This window comes from Ctenocephalides felis, unplaced genomic scaffold (genome assembly GCF_003426905.1).
Source record: "Ctenocephalides felis isolate EL2017-DRISC unplaced genomic scaffold, ASM342690v1 CF-g0.4_SCAFFOLD_00845, whole genome shotgun sequence".
NCBI lineage: Eukaryota > Metazoa > Arthropoda > Insecta > Siphonaptera > Pulicidae > Ctenocephalides > Ctenocephalides felis.
The window spans coordinates 59305766-59323862 of NW_020536999.1; the positions used below are offsets into that span (position 1 = coordinate 59305766).

Genomic DNA, 18097 nt, shown 5'->3' on the forward strand with positions numbered 1-18097 from the left:
TTCGTATTTACATGCGAAACCTTTTAAGTCGATGGCTATTAACCTAGTTGTTAAAAAACCCAACAAAACAAACTGGGTCATACTTTAAATTCGCTTGTTATCTTAGAAATGGTTATATACGGCTTTTAAACAATATTTGGTTTAATTGTTATAAAAAAATAAACTACAGTGTACTACATTTAGTATCTTTTATAACAAACTAGATGACCCGACAGACGTTGTCCTGTACCCATGTCTACAATTTCTTGAAGATGATAGTTTTCATTTGTTTTTAATGCTTACAATGACATGTCGTTTTTTACAATTTATTTCTACAATATTGCACATACATCCCAGTACTTTATAATCACATATATCCTAGAAAATTTCCTTAATAAACTTCAGAAAGATTTATCAAAATTCGAATAGTCGTTTAGGAGGAGTATACATTCCGTGTTTGTAATTTAATATGAACTTTATATAATAGCAATAAAGCTCAAATTGAGTGTAAGTTTTAGTTAGAAAACGTTTGTATGTGAAAAATAAAAGGGCTGTTTTTAGGGTTTTCCCAGCAATTATTCGATCTTTTCTTGCCGTAAGAACCATCCTTGGACTTCAACGAACATTTTAAAAAAAGAATTGGCCAAATTGTTCCAGGCGTTGTTGAGTTATGCGCTTACCAACACATTTTGCGATCCATTTTTATATATAAGATATTCAAGAATGCATCAAAAATATGTTTTTATTTCTTGAGCACTGAAGAGTGTGTAGGCAACATCCTGTTCATTTGTAAATAATATTTATAATTTAAAAAAAAAAAAAAAATTATAATTTTGATAAAATTTTTAATATAGTATAATTTTTGCAATTAACTTAAACCTAAATAAATTTCATAAGTTAAGGGTAACACATTATTTTGCTATTATTTGTTTATAATAAATTTATCTGTTAATGTTAAATGAATTTTTTATTTTCATAAATTCTAGAGAGAAGTATATTTTTGTCAAAAAATCCGATTTAAGTTTTGTTTTTACTTTTTACAACATTCTGACAGCACCAAATTTGGAAAAAAACTAGTTTTTGTCATCATAGTCCAGTCATTTGGTCGTTTTGCCGGTACAGTACTCCGGGAATTCTGAAAATTGGTAATTTAATAGATTTCGAGGTGCTCTTTACGAAAATCAACTTTGCCACCTCAGATTTGAACGGCAAGTTGCCGCCATATTGAAAAAATGGCGTCAAAAAACAGCTTTTTTAAAATATCTCCTTTCTGGCTGATTCTGCGATAAAAGTATCTATGTACGAATTAAACTAGATAAAATTTCCTACAATTCTTTAGAAAACCGTTTTTTATTTGTAAAATTGATAGTTTGAGAGTACGGCCGCCTCAAAGTCTTTGCTGCTCTCATCGTAGTATCAAATCTGTCCATATATGACAGCTCTTCGAACTTGACCACATTCTCTCTAATAATTAATATTTTCAATGTTAAATTAAGCGAATAAGATCTAGAAATAGAATAATTCAAATATTTTTCTGTTTTTTTGCTGATTTTTTAACGCTTCAAGCTACTTGACGCTATAAGGTGCTACTCAAGCTATAAGTATATTTATATCTTTTTTGCCTTTGAAGTGTTAAAAAATTAGCAAAAAAAAAAACGAAAAATATCTGAATTATTTTATTTCTAGATCTTATTCGCTTAATTTAACATTGAAAATATTAATTATTAGAGAGAATGTGGTCAAGTTCGAAGTGCTGTCATATATGGACAGATTTGATACTACGGCGAGAGCAGCAAAGACTTTGTGGCGGCCGTACTCTCAAACTATCAATTTTACAAAAAAACGGTTTTCTAAAGAATTGTAGGAAATTTTCTCTAGTTTAATTCGTACATAGATACTTTTATCGCAGAATCAGCCAGAAAGGAGATATTTTAAAAAAGCTGTTTTTTGACGCCATTTTTTCAATATGGCGGCAACTTGCCGTTCAAATCTGAGGTGGCAAAGTTGATTTTCGTAAAGAGCACCTCGAAATCTATTAAATTACCAATTTTCAGAATTCCCGGAGTACTGTACCGGCAACAGCCTTTTTTTGCACCAAATGACTGGACTATCAATCCTGAACCGATTTTGAAAATTCTTCGAAACGACGTTTCTTCGAAATATTTGTTAAAAACTTTTTTGAAGACTTTGAATAGCCATAGAGTTCGAAATAAAAGGTCATCGATATTTTCGAAGAATTCAAATTTTGAAGCGTACCATTCGAAATTCTTACATATTTTGAAAAAAATCGAATTTTAAAATCATATTCATTTTAAAATAATTCAAACTTAAGAGGCTTTGATATTTTCAAAATATTCAAACTTCAAAGTTTTAGATATATTTTAAAAATATTCAAATTTGTCTTCACAATTCAAATGCCTTCGATATTTTCCAAAAATTCAAATTTCAAAATATTTAGCATTTTTAAAAAATTAAAATGCTAATGTCTCAAAATTAGATATTTTTAAAAAATCTTATTTTAAGACTTTGATATTTTCAAAAATTTCGAACTTTTAAAAAATTCGACAAAATCGAAAATAAAGAATTCTCAGATTTTCCACTTCAGAATTCTTAATTAAAGTATTAATTTAAATATGATTTCAAAAAATGGCTAATTAACTAAAAAAATCAATCTAATGTTATGTATATTTAAAAATCAATTTTGCAAAATATTCATTTCAGTATAAACGCATATTTCAATTTGTTGTTTTTTTTCATATATTTGAATTTTACAAATTTTTTGAATAGTTGTAAATTTCCTCTTAAAACGACACTATTCACTTTTGTTTATAAATGCTGATTAACAAGACAAATACCAACAATTCTATTTCCTGGCAAATTCAATATTTCGAAATGCATTCTATCGAAAAGTTTATAAATAATTCCACGATAGAAAATTTCATTCTGAAGATAATAGATCTTATTTATTAATAAGAGACACACGAAATCATTTATCAACAATCATTCCAAAATAGTGCATTTTTGAGTTTTAAAAAATAAAACAAAAAAAATCTAAAAATTTCAAGAATTTAATTCGTTTTTAATTAATTCCTTTAATCTCAAACAAAGCATGAGAAGTATAATCGCGCCGACAAAATATTTACACATATCACTGCTACCGTATCGTCTGAAATAATTCACCAATCCTTTTATCTCTCTTTCGCACTTGCGTGAAATTCGTTTTAAGTGTGGGAAAGAGATATGTGAAGTCGACGAAGCGCGACCAAAGGTGTTCAAGAGTGCGGAAAAACGCTTCATTTTGTAATTAAACACGACTTTTATTTCAACATCTGAATGTTTAGTCGGCAGGAAATTAATTTTAATGCAGAATTCACTGAATTTATAGAACTTGATGATCAGAAATATGAAGCAGTAAGTAGTAATCCAGAAATAAACTAGTGGTGCAAGGCATCGTGCTTTAAGACAAACTGAAGTTCCTGTACCGTAGCGTAAATAAATATTAGAGAAATATTAAATATTTCAAATAAATTATTATAAAACTTGTAACTTTAATTATTCGTATTTTATGGACGAAATATAAGAGCGTATAAATTGGAGGGCGACGTTTATATATGCTTATATTAAAAGTGAATGAACAAAACTTGATAAAGCAAAGTTAAAATGAGAGATGTTATCTCAAATTGCTAAAAATTTTATAAACAGAATTGCAAAGTTAAAATTATATATTTTTAATTAAAAAAAAAACTTGCCTTCCCCAATAAACGTTTTTTGAATCAATCAAATCAGATGCTTCCTTCTCTCAAAAACTACAATTTACATTTAGTTTAGTATCTGGGAAACCTGTCATTGCCAAAAGCTATCAGCATGTCTCCCCATCAGTAGAAATCGAATATTTTTTGAATTATTCAAATCGGTTGATCGCTCCGTGTGCTCGAAATCGTGGGCGAAAATACGCACATACACACCATTTTTTTAAAGGAATGCCAGTATGTTCAGAAACCTTAGAAACGTGAAGATTTGCAAGAAATTTCAATTTTTGGACGATTACCTTACCCTTACCCTACTGGAAGTTTATTGACCAATTGACAATATTTCAGTGTCAAAAATAGTTTACAAAATTTGGATCGATTTTGATGTCAATTCGATTAGAGCAAACAAAAGGTGATTTTGCAAGAAGTTTTTGCACTTGTATGCAGACAATTTAGAATATTGATTACTATTATTACCGGAATCGATTTCTCTCGATTGTATCAAAATTTACATGGAAATCCTTCTATAATAGGTCATGAAATTCATTAGCGGGTCAATTGAGTATGTGGTTACGTAAATGAGAATATTGCAAGATGCAAATTGCGAGACATACCAGTTTGCGAAAAAAGATTGTTATATTGACATAAAACTGAATTTAATATATTGAACATGCGGTGAAGCAGGTTTTCTTACTTGCAAATTGATAATAATTATTGTGCGAGCAATACCTTTTGCGCTCATGCTTGATTTCAGAAGTTCCAGAATTCATACCCGCCTGAGATCAAGCTTTAGTGGCATCAAATTTTACTTGAAAATATTTTTATCATATCTTGAAAGCAATCAGAATCTTACGTCCTAGGAGCTGTTGGGCTGCAACTTCTCCTTACTACGTATTTTTATGTGGTAACCCAACGGTTAATCCATCCATATTTGATCATTATATTATTAGAATTTATCTAATAGGGCTGATTTTTTATAGGTGCAGCAATGCCGGGCAAGTGCTATTTTCACTTAGAAACATATTGCTATCTAAATTTCCAAATGAAAATCTTTGTCACTGCTGCCTGACAGCACGCTGGTCGAAGTGGGTATCGAACCTGTGACCCACTTGAAAATGTAGATAGCAAAATGTTTCCAAGTAAAAAGGTTCTTGCACGGCATTGCGGCATCAAAAGAAATTGTAATAGCAATGTCATTAAATAGAAATAGGACAACCGTTGGGTTGTCATCTATAAAAACTGACGTAGTTAGCTAAGTCAATTTATTACAACAGCTTATAGGACCCTTCAGTTATGATCGCTGTTGAAGTAATAAAAAGAAATCCTTGATTTTCTATGCAATTTTTATGTATAATCGTTACATGATAATATTTGATGAAACAAAATAATTAAAATTCGATTTTCTGAAGATAAGTGCTTGATGCGAGCAACGACCATTTTAATGCATTATTCAAAATCCATTACTATTGAGATGAATTATATTGATTATGTTGATGGACTTCCTGGTGGTGATGATCTTGATGCCAGTGTGATGATGCTTTTGATAATTCATTTGGTGATGGTAGTGTTGATGAGTGATGGTGAGGTAATAGTGGAATAGAAGGTGAGGTAATTAAGGGAGATTATTGATGGTAAAAATATTATGGTGTTTATTGTGATGATGGTTCTTATCATGATTATGGTCTTAATGGTGACAATAGTCTTAATGACGATGATCGTCTTGATGATGACAAGGGTTAGGATTATGATGATACTTAGTCTCGATCCAAATGTACCATTCAACTAATTTTTCTCTATAATCAATATTCTCGCAATCTCAACTTTTTTAGAACAAAAATTGTCCGATCGATCTAATATAGTTAATTTCAACTAACAAATGCATTTCAGAATCTTCATATACGTTTTCATACCCAATTGATATCAATATTCCAAGTTACTATTGCATTGTGTATTGTTATTATTATTAGTTCTAAAAGTGATTTCATGCGAAACAAGATTTTCACTAAAGAATAAACTGATTTTTTTACTCAAACTAATTATTTTTATAAATGCTGTCTGTATGGGTTCTGAAGAAAAAAAAGTGGTGAAGACAAAATAGACCATCAAAGACAGAAATCAGGTGGAGCAGAAAGTATAAAAGAAAAAATTCTACTGGGTGCGATTCTGAGACAAACAGAGAATATTGGATTGGAACGATTCCAAGAAAATGTCAGCCGCATAGTGCTATTGAAGAAAAAATAGAAGAAATTTGGAACTGACTAGAAGATTACAAATATACAATTTGCATTAGAATACAAATACAGAAAAAGGAGAGTTGATACGCAAGACAGATAATTTATATATATATATATATATATATATATATATAAATTTAATTACTATCTGTCACACTTAGGACATTCAGTAATTGTTTTGACTTCTCTTATTATATGAATCTTGAATGGATGGCAACCCAGTAGTTGTCCAGTTCAGTTATGACCAATTATCTATACTCGAAGTATTTGCTGATATTTTTTATTATATATGCAACTATACTCACGAGAGGCGATTTTCACTTGAGGCTAAATTTGAGATCTATAACCTCAAGTGGAAATTTGACATCAAAGTTGCCTGATGTCGGGCTTGGCGGTAGCGGGAGACAGATAAATTGATAAAATTCCTTCAAGAGAAAATGAAAATGGATATAGGATATTTTTTTGACAAAGGACTACTTGCTATTGTGATAACTATAATAACAGTAATGATAAGCATTAAACTATTTACCATACTTTGCCTAAGATCTGCCTTAGGATTCAATTCAGCCGTATTTTGTAATTTAAGTGAAATGTGCCATTAGGCATGGTTTCACTGACATAATTATTTTTCTATTACTATACATCATTATTAATAATTTTCAATGAAAATATCTCGATCTGCCATAATATAAGTCGCACAACAAGATTGATGGACTCTAATTGGAATCTAATTTCTATAGCAGTTCACACTATAAAATACATATACAATGTATATACTATATATATATTTATATATATATATATATATATATGCATATTTAACCTATTTTTGAAATCTTATGAATTATAGTTGATGCAAAGCAACGTTTCGCAAAATCACAATTTCTAATAATGAAAATAACAAAACAGAAACTCTGTTATTAAAGAAGTTTTCGTATCATACGTCAAGTTCTCTATAATACATCCATCACTCAAAGGATTTCGTATTCATCTGACCATTAAATCAAAAAGGTGTCAAAATCAGGATTAATGGACACCAATTGGAATCTTGCGTGTAAATTGAAAATTAGTTATGAGCGAGTGGAAATTTGTTGTTGAGGTTTCTGCAGGATTTGGTCTAATTTCCAAATTTGAATTTGGTTTGACTTTACCAAAAATAGTGATTTGCTAATTTGGATTTCTCGACATTTGAGGTAGTTCTGAATCGTTTGACATCAAAATTGAAAAAAGAATGTGTAGCTATTTGTGTATGCGATCTAAATTTGGGCTTTTTATCGTCGTTTTCTCAAAAACGACTGAAGAGATGACATAATTTTAAAAGTTATTCGATAAAATTCGTTGTATAGCCGATTGGCGTATAATCAATAAATAAATAAATAAAATTCGTTAAGGATATTTTATTCGTTATCAAGGATCAGCTCTTCTAAAGATATCAGTTGAAAATCGTGCTGACACTTTTTTGGTAAAGTAAATTGTATATGACATTTCTTCTTCATTAAGTTATTTTTTTTGTTAGTGTAAGTTTTCAAAGCAAAATGCCACGTACATTTAGTTTATTTTTGCAAAGTTTGCAAAATTGCATACAAAATACAAAATAATATATAAGAGCGGAGCTTAAAGGTCCGGGGGTAAAAACATCCACCATCAATATCTCAAAAACATGTAAAGTTAAGAATTTTTTAACGACAATATTTGAAAGTAGAGGGCAAAACATGTATAATAAGCCACCACCTTGAAATTTACGACATCGCTATCGGGAGATGACCAACAATGTTTGAAAATCCATAATAAAAGTATTTTCTTTAGTTATTATTAGTTTTACTCTGGCAAAGGTGTAAATAAAAAAAGTAAATAAAACAATAAATTAAGTTAATAAAATCAATTTTACAGAAGATAAGTAAGTACTATGGAGCTAATTATTTCTGACAAAAAATACTAGATCAAGGTTGTATACAGTGTTATCTCAGTGAAAATTGTACCCATTAAATTTATATTCTGCATTGGTTGAAATTTGCTATTATTTCGTAAAATTTCTTTAAAATTAAAAACTAGTAATCTATGACATCGTGCCTTAAGGCAAATTGCTGGAACTTCCCGTACCGTAAAAAGGTTCGAGGAATATTAAATTTTTTCAAATTGATTATTTATTCTGTAACGTTGTCTTATATTTATAAGAATTATATAATCTGAATTACAAAGTTTAAATCATTAATTTAATGTATATAAGTGAGCTTTAAAACTTTAGCTAAAATTAAAATCTGAATTATTTTTGATATAAAAAAAATTTAAATGAAAATTTTTTTTTTTCCAAAAGCAATTGTTTTGTCAACACAAGAAGGTTTTTTGAATCCTTCAAATCGGATGCTTAGTTCTTTCAAAAACTGCATTTTTTGTACATTTAGTTCCGTATATTCGAAATGACTGGACCTGCCGTTGCCAAAGACTAATCGCCACTTTTCCTAATTATTACAAATTGAATGTTTTTTGGTTCATTCAAATTGGATACTCCGTTCTGTCAAAAACTCGATTTCTATTTGCTGCACTCTTTGCTCTCTATCTGCGAAACGGCTGGTGCTGCCTTTGCCAAAAATCAAACAGCACATCTCCCTATCAATAGGAATCGAATGTTTTTTTTAAAGCATCTAAATCGGTTAATCTGTACGCCTAAAAACGTGGACGAAAAATTGCGGACACACAAAACACATACACACACATCCATTTTTTTCTGAGGTATGCCAAAATGTTCAGAAACCTTTGAAACGTGAAGATATGCAGAAGTTTTCATATTCGATTTTCGGCCCATTACTATAACTTATTCTACGGGAAGTTAATAAAACATTGTTTCTGTTTGCCCGATGGCTGTACCTTTTTAGTCAGCCTATGGGGTAAAAAGGACCAGGTGACAAAATTTTGAAAAACATCAAAAAACAATTCTATGATGAATTATACAGATTTACAGAACGCTGTCAGATAGTTGTTTGTTTGGTATGTGTAATTTGCTTTGATATAATTGGTTTGGTTTTCACAATATAATTGCTCAAAGTCAAATTCGGCTTTTGTGCCTCGTCCTACCCTGTATACTACATAGTAAGTTTATATGTATGTATATTATTAGTAATACATATTGATGAATGAACGTATTTCTATGTATTATGTATGAATAGTTTTAAGTACTTATATGGTCGAGGAATGCCCCAGATAAAGTATCTGCTCTATTCTTGTCCATTAAAAAGCATTACTATATACTAACGAACTAACAAGTAATGGACAGTTATTTATCTGCAGTTGCGAATGGATGTCGCAATTGCATCGATACCACAAAGAGATATGCAAAAACATTATTATTCTAATATATGGCCGATTGATTGATTTGCACTATCGATAGATACAATATCACGATCGATTTATACAGGTACACATACACATTCTTAGGTTTATATATTTTCCCACATACGCAGATTTACAACCGTAGGAAATCATTGTTGCAAAGGCGAAGATTGTATTACAAATCGTAATTAAACACATTGTTGATCATGATGGAATATATTTTTTTGATCTTATAGCTTCTCGATAAGGGATTTACTTTCTGGAAACTTCTAATAGTCTGCATTAACCATATAAAAACTAGTGGTGTATGGCATCGTGCATTACGGCAAATTGCTGGAACTTTCTGTACCAGAATTATATATTCGGGGAAAAAATCAGTAATCAATAAGAATTGGTCAATGATTAACTGCAATTGTTTTATTCATTTTCAAATAGATAATTATAATCATTATGTATTTTATCGTTCATAAAATATGCAGTGACGATCTTATCGCTCAAAACACTTGAGAAAGTTTACATTAGCAAAAGGTGCCGAATCGATCCATCTGAGGATATATTTCTTACGATTGGAATAACTCATTTGAAATATATAGGGGGAAGTCCCCGAGTGGCGGACACCTAAGGTTATTTATAAATAAATCAAAAAATATTTTACGAAATGTTTATTAAATTATGATTTATGTTAGATAGCAAAGTTAGAAAGCAAACTAAATTAACAAAACCGCAATCTTTACTAAAAAATAATTAATACTATCAATCAAACTTTGCTGTAAAAAAATATGATTTTACCGGACATTTCAAAATAACTTGCATTGATCACATATGTAGCCATCTTCACGCTCTGGAATGTCTGTACATGTGTCTTTGACAAATATTCTTAGATATTGCAAAAAGGTCACTATTCATCCACCCTGTTGGCTGGGCCACACCGATGCTCTCAGCTGGTGCATTCATAAGGTTTTCATTCTTTGACTAGGAAATATAAAAAATGTGGGTATGTAGTAACCGTTAGCACTCATACAAAATAAAATTAAATTAAAAACTAAGTCCGACTTAGTGTCCGATGCTAAGACATTTTTGTTCATTTGATGGCACCTACTAAAATTGGTTAAAAGATCTGATGATAATCTACCATTTTACGGATAACTATCAAGTACAACTTTATTTTTGCACACCACTCAAATGTAAATGCATAAATATGCTAGAATTACTTCTATTGATATTTAGGTGACGCCGATTTTGCGCCTAAAACAGGAAAGGGTTGCTCTCGCCGTGGCCGTGTGCGTCACAGGCGAGGTTTGGCGCGTGATCCTGTACATGTGTGCCCCCAGTGCCCCTTTCACTTGTATTTTGAAATGAAAAGATTTATACACGCTTAAATAATTCGTGTTAAATAGAGCATACGGTGGTTGGTGCCGTCCGGCGTTACGGGACTTCCCCCTACATTTTCAAACTGAACTGTAAATTTAAAATTCATATTTGAAGTATGAAACTTTGTATATTTTTGAAAATTTTGAAATTTTTTTTTCTGAAAATTTTGAAATTTGATTAAACCGTATAAGTAAACTTTAAAAATTAACGATCTTGGTACGGAACTCAACAAAATTGTAACAAAATTAGTACTCATTTTTCAAAACTTTATCAAATATCTAATAATTTGATGTACATATGTCTAATGTTCATTTTTGACCGCCAACTATCCGCCTTTCTAAAAATTTAATCAGTTGTTCAACTTGTCAATATAAGTAAAATGTTTTTTTGAATTATTAAAATCGGACTAGACTTGCTTTTGCCAAAAACTAACCAGCACGTTTCCTTATCAATAGGATTCGAATGCTTTTTGAATCATTGAAATCGGTTGAACTGTGTTCCCGAAATCGCCGACAAAAATTTGTATCCGCACACACACATATACATACATACTCACACACACATACATATATCATTTTTTTTTTTATTGAAAACCTTTGAAACGTAAAGATATATAAAAATTTCCATTTTCGATTCTCTTGTGATTACTATAACTTATGAGAAGTTAATAATTCTACTTCCAAAATTGCTGATTTTAATTTATAATGACAATAGATAATTTTAAACAAATTACCATCATTTATGCCGTAGATTTTGTGCCAATTTTTCATTTCAAACCTATATAAATGTATCTCATATATTAAGAATATTGTAAATTATTAGCAAGTTCATATCAATTGCTCTTCTTTGTGAATTATAAATAGCTAAATGATATGAGCTCATTAATAGCACAAGTTGAAAATTACAATTGAAAGACAACGATAAAAATGATGGTTACAAAGTTTGAAAGAAACATACCCTTATTTATAATTATTATAACATAAATATTAACATTTATGGTATTGTTCGACTCTAGCAGAATAGTTAGACTTAGGCATCATAGATCTTCTTGTATTTAAGTTTTCCAAAATTAATTTTGTCAAATATCTAAAACGTCAAAATTGTTTAAAAATCTGTCTAACAGATAATGTATTTGATCTAATTGGTATTGATACATTGGCATTTCTGGAAGAGGTTGATGCTTAATTAAGATATTTTGGATTGACTTTACATAAGATGATAGAACTAACTAAGAAATATACTACTAGGCTGAATTTCAACTAATATGATTTGGTAGTAATTTTGATCTTATTACCTTATTACAATCAATTAAATCAATTACTAGTTCATACTAATCTATTTTTCTACTTCCTAGCTCTTACTTTGTCAGCTGACGAGAGAAAGTGCATCTAATCGTAAGATGAGGTTAAACATGAGATCAGTTATTTGAATTTACGAAACGTTCGATAATAAACTCAACTGGTCTTCTTACTTACAATGTTATATAATTATCAACTGCTAAACAGAGAAGATAATAAATGAAAATATTGCCGTTGATAGATTGGTATACGTTTAGTGTTTATTGAAGTTGACATTTATACGTTACATAAATTATTTTGTTGGAGAGAAACTAGTTGTTTTTGTAATAGCATGTGTGTAATCGGAGAAATAACTTGGATAGGTGGATAGGTGGATTCTTGTTTTTCTTTTTGAAAAAATATATTGTGACGAGAAGACGATGTTGTTGGTGACGTGGATGCGATGTTGCAAAGTATACATTTAGGATCGCTATATCCTAATATGGAGACATATCCTATGCACCCTAATTCGTCCTCTAGGAACACCTGTAATTACCTGTTTGGTAGCTACGAGTGAAAACCAGGAATACTTTTGAATTTAACCTAAAGTAGTTGCAAGTATTTGTCAAACATGACTGCATTTGTATACAGCCATGTCCCGTATCCAATACTTATAGTTCCTAATATACGTTTAATATTTTAGATATACGAACAGAATATTTGTAAGTAGTAATATACAATCAGATCTGGAGTTGGACTTACTTTTCTCCCGTGGTTCAACGTTGACCTCTTTAGAGAGCTGTATGACTATCCACTCTCATCCTTAGGCTCCAAAATTCTGTATTTCTTAGATTAATTGTAGGGATGGCGTAATCTAGGGTAGATAATCTTTCAGACAATTCATCTTTTCAAACCTTCCGTTCATTGTTGTCACAATATGATGTTGATTATTCATCTACATTTTCCAGCAACGTCTGCTTGACATCAGGATGTCCGAGACGAGTATCAGACCTACAATTCCTGATTCGATGTTCATAGCTCTAAAAACTATGCCACAGTTGAGCCTATTTATATATAATAATATTTATTTATTCAATTGAATTTCACATTATTTCATAATTCGATGACTGACGATTACTATTGAAATTTTATGCGTTAAACTCGTATGGCGAGTTCATGTCTTGTGGGTGTGTCTGTCTATTAGGCAACAAACACATTATGTTATGTATTTGTATATATAATATTATAATTTCTCTAACATAAGAATGAATCTACCTACGTATTTGAATTGTTAAAAAGTATAATTGGGTGCCTCCAAATTATAGAAGTAGATTTGGAAGTAAATTCATAGATCAAGTCAACTTGGTCTTAAGATTTAAGTCTCTACCAAAGCAATTAATGTCCTCAATATTTGCAAATATCTATTTGTCCATATGCTATTTAAGATTTGTGTTATTTTTCTTTTTTGTTGTTTAATTTTTTTGAACAACAGTCAAAATTTAATAATCCTGTAAGCTGATGTGCTGATTTGAGTTAATACTAGTCTGTTCTACAGAAAGTCGTCCAATTTCCGTATGATATATTATTATTACAATTTCTGTAATATGGCGAATATTTTTATAGGTGCAACAATACCAGTGAGGGATATTTTCAGTGCCATTTACTGCTGAAACTTACTCCTATATTTCTAAGTGAAAATTGTTGTTCCTACTGCTTGACAACAGGCTGCTCGAAGTAGAATCGAACCCGAGACCTCTGATTCAAGTCCGGTCGATTTAAGATTTAGTACTAGGATAGAGAACATTAGGTCAAATTTAAAAGATTTTTTCAAGTTTGTTTCAACAATTTTTAAAAACACATCAATATGCTATGTGTATAAAGTATTTTGTATCGCAATATGAATTGGCTCATTAAAAATATTTTAATTTCATTTTGAACTTTTCAAATTAAATTCGTAATAAAAAAATAATGTTATTAATGATATATTTGCTTGACAATATTGGAAATATTATTTGCTTAAAGTTTATTAATAATATATGTTCGGACATATTTTAGTTTTATTGTATTGGCCATGAAGGTGACAATCTTCACGGCATTGAGCTTTTACAAAGAATGGTTGTTACCCCTTGTAGAGAGGGGTTAGCGGAGAGTTTAATGGGACTAATTGTCCACTTCCAAAAGAAAAGTCCGCGAAACATGTTTAATAAATAATAAATAAACATATCTTCAAAAAAAATTTCAAATTATAAAAATACATTTATTACATAAAAACTTTGCGATCGTGAAAATGATCTTCTAACTTTAGCCAACATGAATGTGCAAGATGTGCAAAAGTTCTTACACCAAGTGACTTTAATAAAGTCTATTATTTCCCTGGGAGAAATTTCCTGACAATGGTTTTTTGCCAATTTGTCTATTTTAATAAATTAATAATTAATAATTATCTCCGGATATTGATGCGTGAATGAAGTGTGTCGATCTTTTCATGTGTAATATGTTGATTGCATCGATTTTTGTTTAGTTTTTGAATTAAGTGATTGATTAGAAAGTTACACAGCATTGCCGTAATTACATCTGACTTTGCACATTCCAATTTCTAAGGCAATGCTCCGTAATGCATCTTTTCAAATGCATTTAGAATTCATTATGCATGTGTATGTATAATTACGGAATAATATACATACATCTATCTATATATCAATCTATCTGTCTATCTATATATGTATATATGAAAATCTTGTGTCATGATATTTGTGATACTTCTCCGAAATGGCTTGACCGATAATGAAATTTTATAATTACGTTTAATCCGCGTATCAAAATTTTTTCAACAATGGTTGTCCAAACCTAACAATTTTAAATTTTTGGATTAATTTTCTTTATTTTGATTTGTTTCATGCGGAAATAAAAAATGCAAACAACGCTAAATTTTATCATCCGACCACAAATCCCTGTTTTATAATAGTAATTTTAGAAGCCCAATCAGTTTTATAAAGCTTGATAACTAATCAATTATCATCCTTTATAGCATACACATAGTTCATGAATATCTTGCAAAAAGGGCGAGAAATTACATTCTGAAGATACAACAGCTTTTAAGAGAAAACTACTTATTACCTTACATATCTGTGGGAAAGCTGTATATTTTTTCACAATTTTTTGCAAATTTCTCTCAATTAGCTAGATATGCTATAACATAATTCAAAAACTAGTGGGGCATGGCAACGTGCCTTAAGGCAAATTACTGAAACTTTCCGTACCGTAAATAAAAATCTTGGTTCCCAAAAAAATTACACAAAATGTGAACACATTATTAAAATCTCTATAAAATATCTGATAATTTGATCAGCATATGTCCAATAAACATGTTTGACTTCCTAATGACGTTTTTTTAACTTATTTTTATTGAGAGTCCATAATCGCTGGACCTGCCTTCCCAAAAATTTAATCAGTTCTTCATCTTGTCAATACAAGTAAAATGTTTTTTGAATTATTAAAATCGGACGTTGTTAATGTTCTCTTAAAAACCGAGTTAACTTTTTACCCCGTATCTTCGGAACGGCTAGACCTGCCTTCGCCAAAAACTAATTAGCACGTCTCCTTATCAATACGAATCGAATGTTTTTTCAATTATTCAAATCAGTTGATCGGTGTTTCCGAAATTGTCGACGAAATTTTGTTTCCGCACAAACACACACACATACACACATACACACACACATACATCCATTTTTGAAATTGAAATTAATTTGAAAATTATTAAATTAATGAAAAGCGCATTAATAACAGATCAAAACTTTGAATATCCAAATATGCCAATTCAACTTAAATGAAATCAGACTATTAATATTTTCCAGGAACTTTTTATGAAGCAAGCTCTGCAGTGGGTAAACCATTTATTTGATTTGTGTTATCTGTTTCTTTCACTTATATACCACACATTTCTACATTCTCAATCAGTAAGTTATTTGTTAGGGTAAAATATAGCAATAGCGGTTTTTGAACATTCTGGTATACCTTAGAAAATATGCATGTATGTTTATGTGTGTATGTGTGTGTGTGTGTGTGTGTGTGTTCGGATACAATATTTTGATCGACGATTTCGGGAACACGGTTCAACTTATTTCAATGATTAAAAAAGCATTCGATTCCTCTTAATAAGAAGACGTGCTGATTAGTTTTTGGACAAGGCAGGTTCATCCGCTCCAAAGATACGGGGTAAAAAGTATCAAAAATCGTAATTCAACTTTGAAAGAAGGGAGCGTCCGATTGAAATGATTTAAAAAACATTTGTATTGATAAAATGAAGAACTGCTAATATTTTTGGGAAGGCAGGTCTAGGGGTCAATAAAAAAAAGTAAAAATAAGCTACTATTAGGTGGACAAAAATGATCATTAGACATATGCATATAATAAAATTATTAGATATTTCATAGATCTTTTATTAATAAGAACAAATTTTGTTTTCATTTCTATGTGTTCCGTACCAATGTTACCGTTAGACTGCGACGCGACCCTTACGCGCTTTGCGATTGCTTTTTGCAATTTGCTTTTTTTGCGATTGCTTTGAAAATAAGTTCAAAATTTCCAAAGAATAAAAAAAAAATCAAATTTTTCACAAAGGATCAATTTTTTAAAAACCAATTGAAATACTCAAAAATCTATTTTTTTAAGTTCTAAAAGAAATCGATTGTTTTTAAATATTTTAATTTTCGGTATGTGAAGTTCAGCAATTTGCCTTAAGGTACGATGCCATGCACCGCTAGTTAAACTACAATTTTTCTATAAAATTGTTTTTATGGCCACACAACGTTTGCCGGGACAGCTAGTCCCTTGTATTAAAACTTCTATTAAAACAATAATTATCACAACATATTATTGAATTCTGATTGCTCTTCAAAAGTTTATTTTTAAATAATAACTCCATTGTGGAAAAAGTAATTCTTTTATGTTTATGGTTTCCAATTAAAACTATATAACAAAACATATGGTGTTACCATTAATATGTAATAACTAATTTAAATTGATCAACAATCTGTATTGTGTTACCGAGTACAATATCATCTCGTTAATTCAACTTCCACAACCTGAATTTCACAGCAGATAATTCTCTATGGCAATATCCAATTTGTAATTAATGTTTGCAATTTCTCGGCATTTGCTATTCGTGTTCTGTTATTAAATTGACCTTAATTAATTGCGAAAACTGGAGCGAAGGTTCACCATTTTAGCCCTTCTGTTCGCTAAATTTGAGTATCAACTACAGTTGATCGTTAAATGACATAATAAATAAAACAGGAGACATATTTAATGATCAACGATGAAATGCATAATTTATATTCTGAAACAATTAAATAATATCTTTGATTATTGAATAATTGTTACATTCTAGCAAAAGTAATAAACGTTTTTTCATTAAGTGAAATCATTAAGTACAATTTTAAATAGAATATTTTCAAAATTTGATACGTTTCAATAAATACGAAATATTGAGACTCAAACAAGGTTTTAAAAATACATGTTGAGATTGGTATTATTAATTATGATCATAAATGTTTGTCTACAGTACAAACTTTGAAATAAAATATATTTATAATATATTTTATACATATAATTATTTTTTATCGCCAAACTTTACTTAGAGACATGACAAAGGTCTTAAATGTGAAATTTGAGGTACTCCCATATATTATTGTATACTAATGGTGCATGGCGTCGTGCTTTAAGTCAAATTGCTGGAACTTTCCGTACCAAAAATACATTTTTAAAAAAGCTATAAAAACTTTTTAAAAAAGATTTTTGAGAAAATTTTAAACTTTTTTTCAAAGCAATTGTATTGCATTCCAAACATTGGTATGGAACCCATAGAAATATAAACAGCATTACATGCTTATTATAAAAACTCTTTAAAATGTCTGATAATTTGATGTGCATATGTCTAATGATCAATTTTGACCGCAAAATGGCATTTTCTTACGTTTTTTTCTCGATCTCCGAAACCGCTAGACCTGTCTTCAAAAATTAATCAGTTTTTTATTTTGTCAATACAACTTAAATGTTTTGAATTATTAAAATCGAACGCTTTGTTCTCCAAAAAAACTTAACTAATTTTGGCACTTTTTACCCGTATCATCGAAACGACTAGACCTGCCTTGGCCAA

The 18097-nt window shown here is 30.0% G+C and overlaps 1 protein-coding gene across 1 annotated transcript in view; it reads left to right on the top strand.

Moving 5' to 3' along the window:
• The first annotated feature begins 5199 nt into the window (after nt 1–5199).
• Nucleotides 5200–18097, top strand: part of LOC113386629 — a 16914-nt gene continuing 4016 nt past the window's right edge. Inside the window, exon 1 of the mRNA XM_026624400.1 lies at nt 5200–5308. Coding sequence (XP_026480185.1) covers nt 5200–5308 — 109 coding nt within the window. The remainder of the gene's footprint in view (nt 5309–18097) is intronic.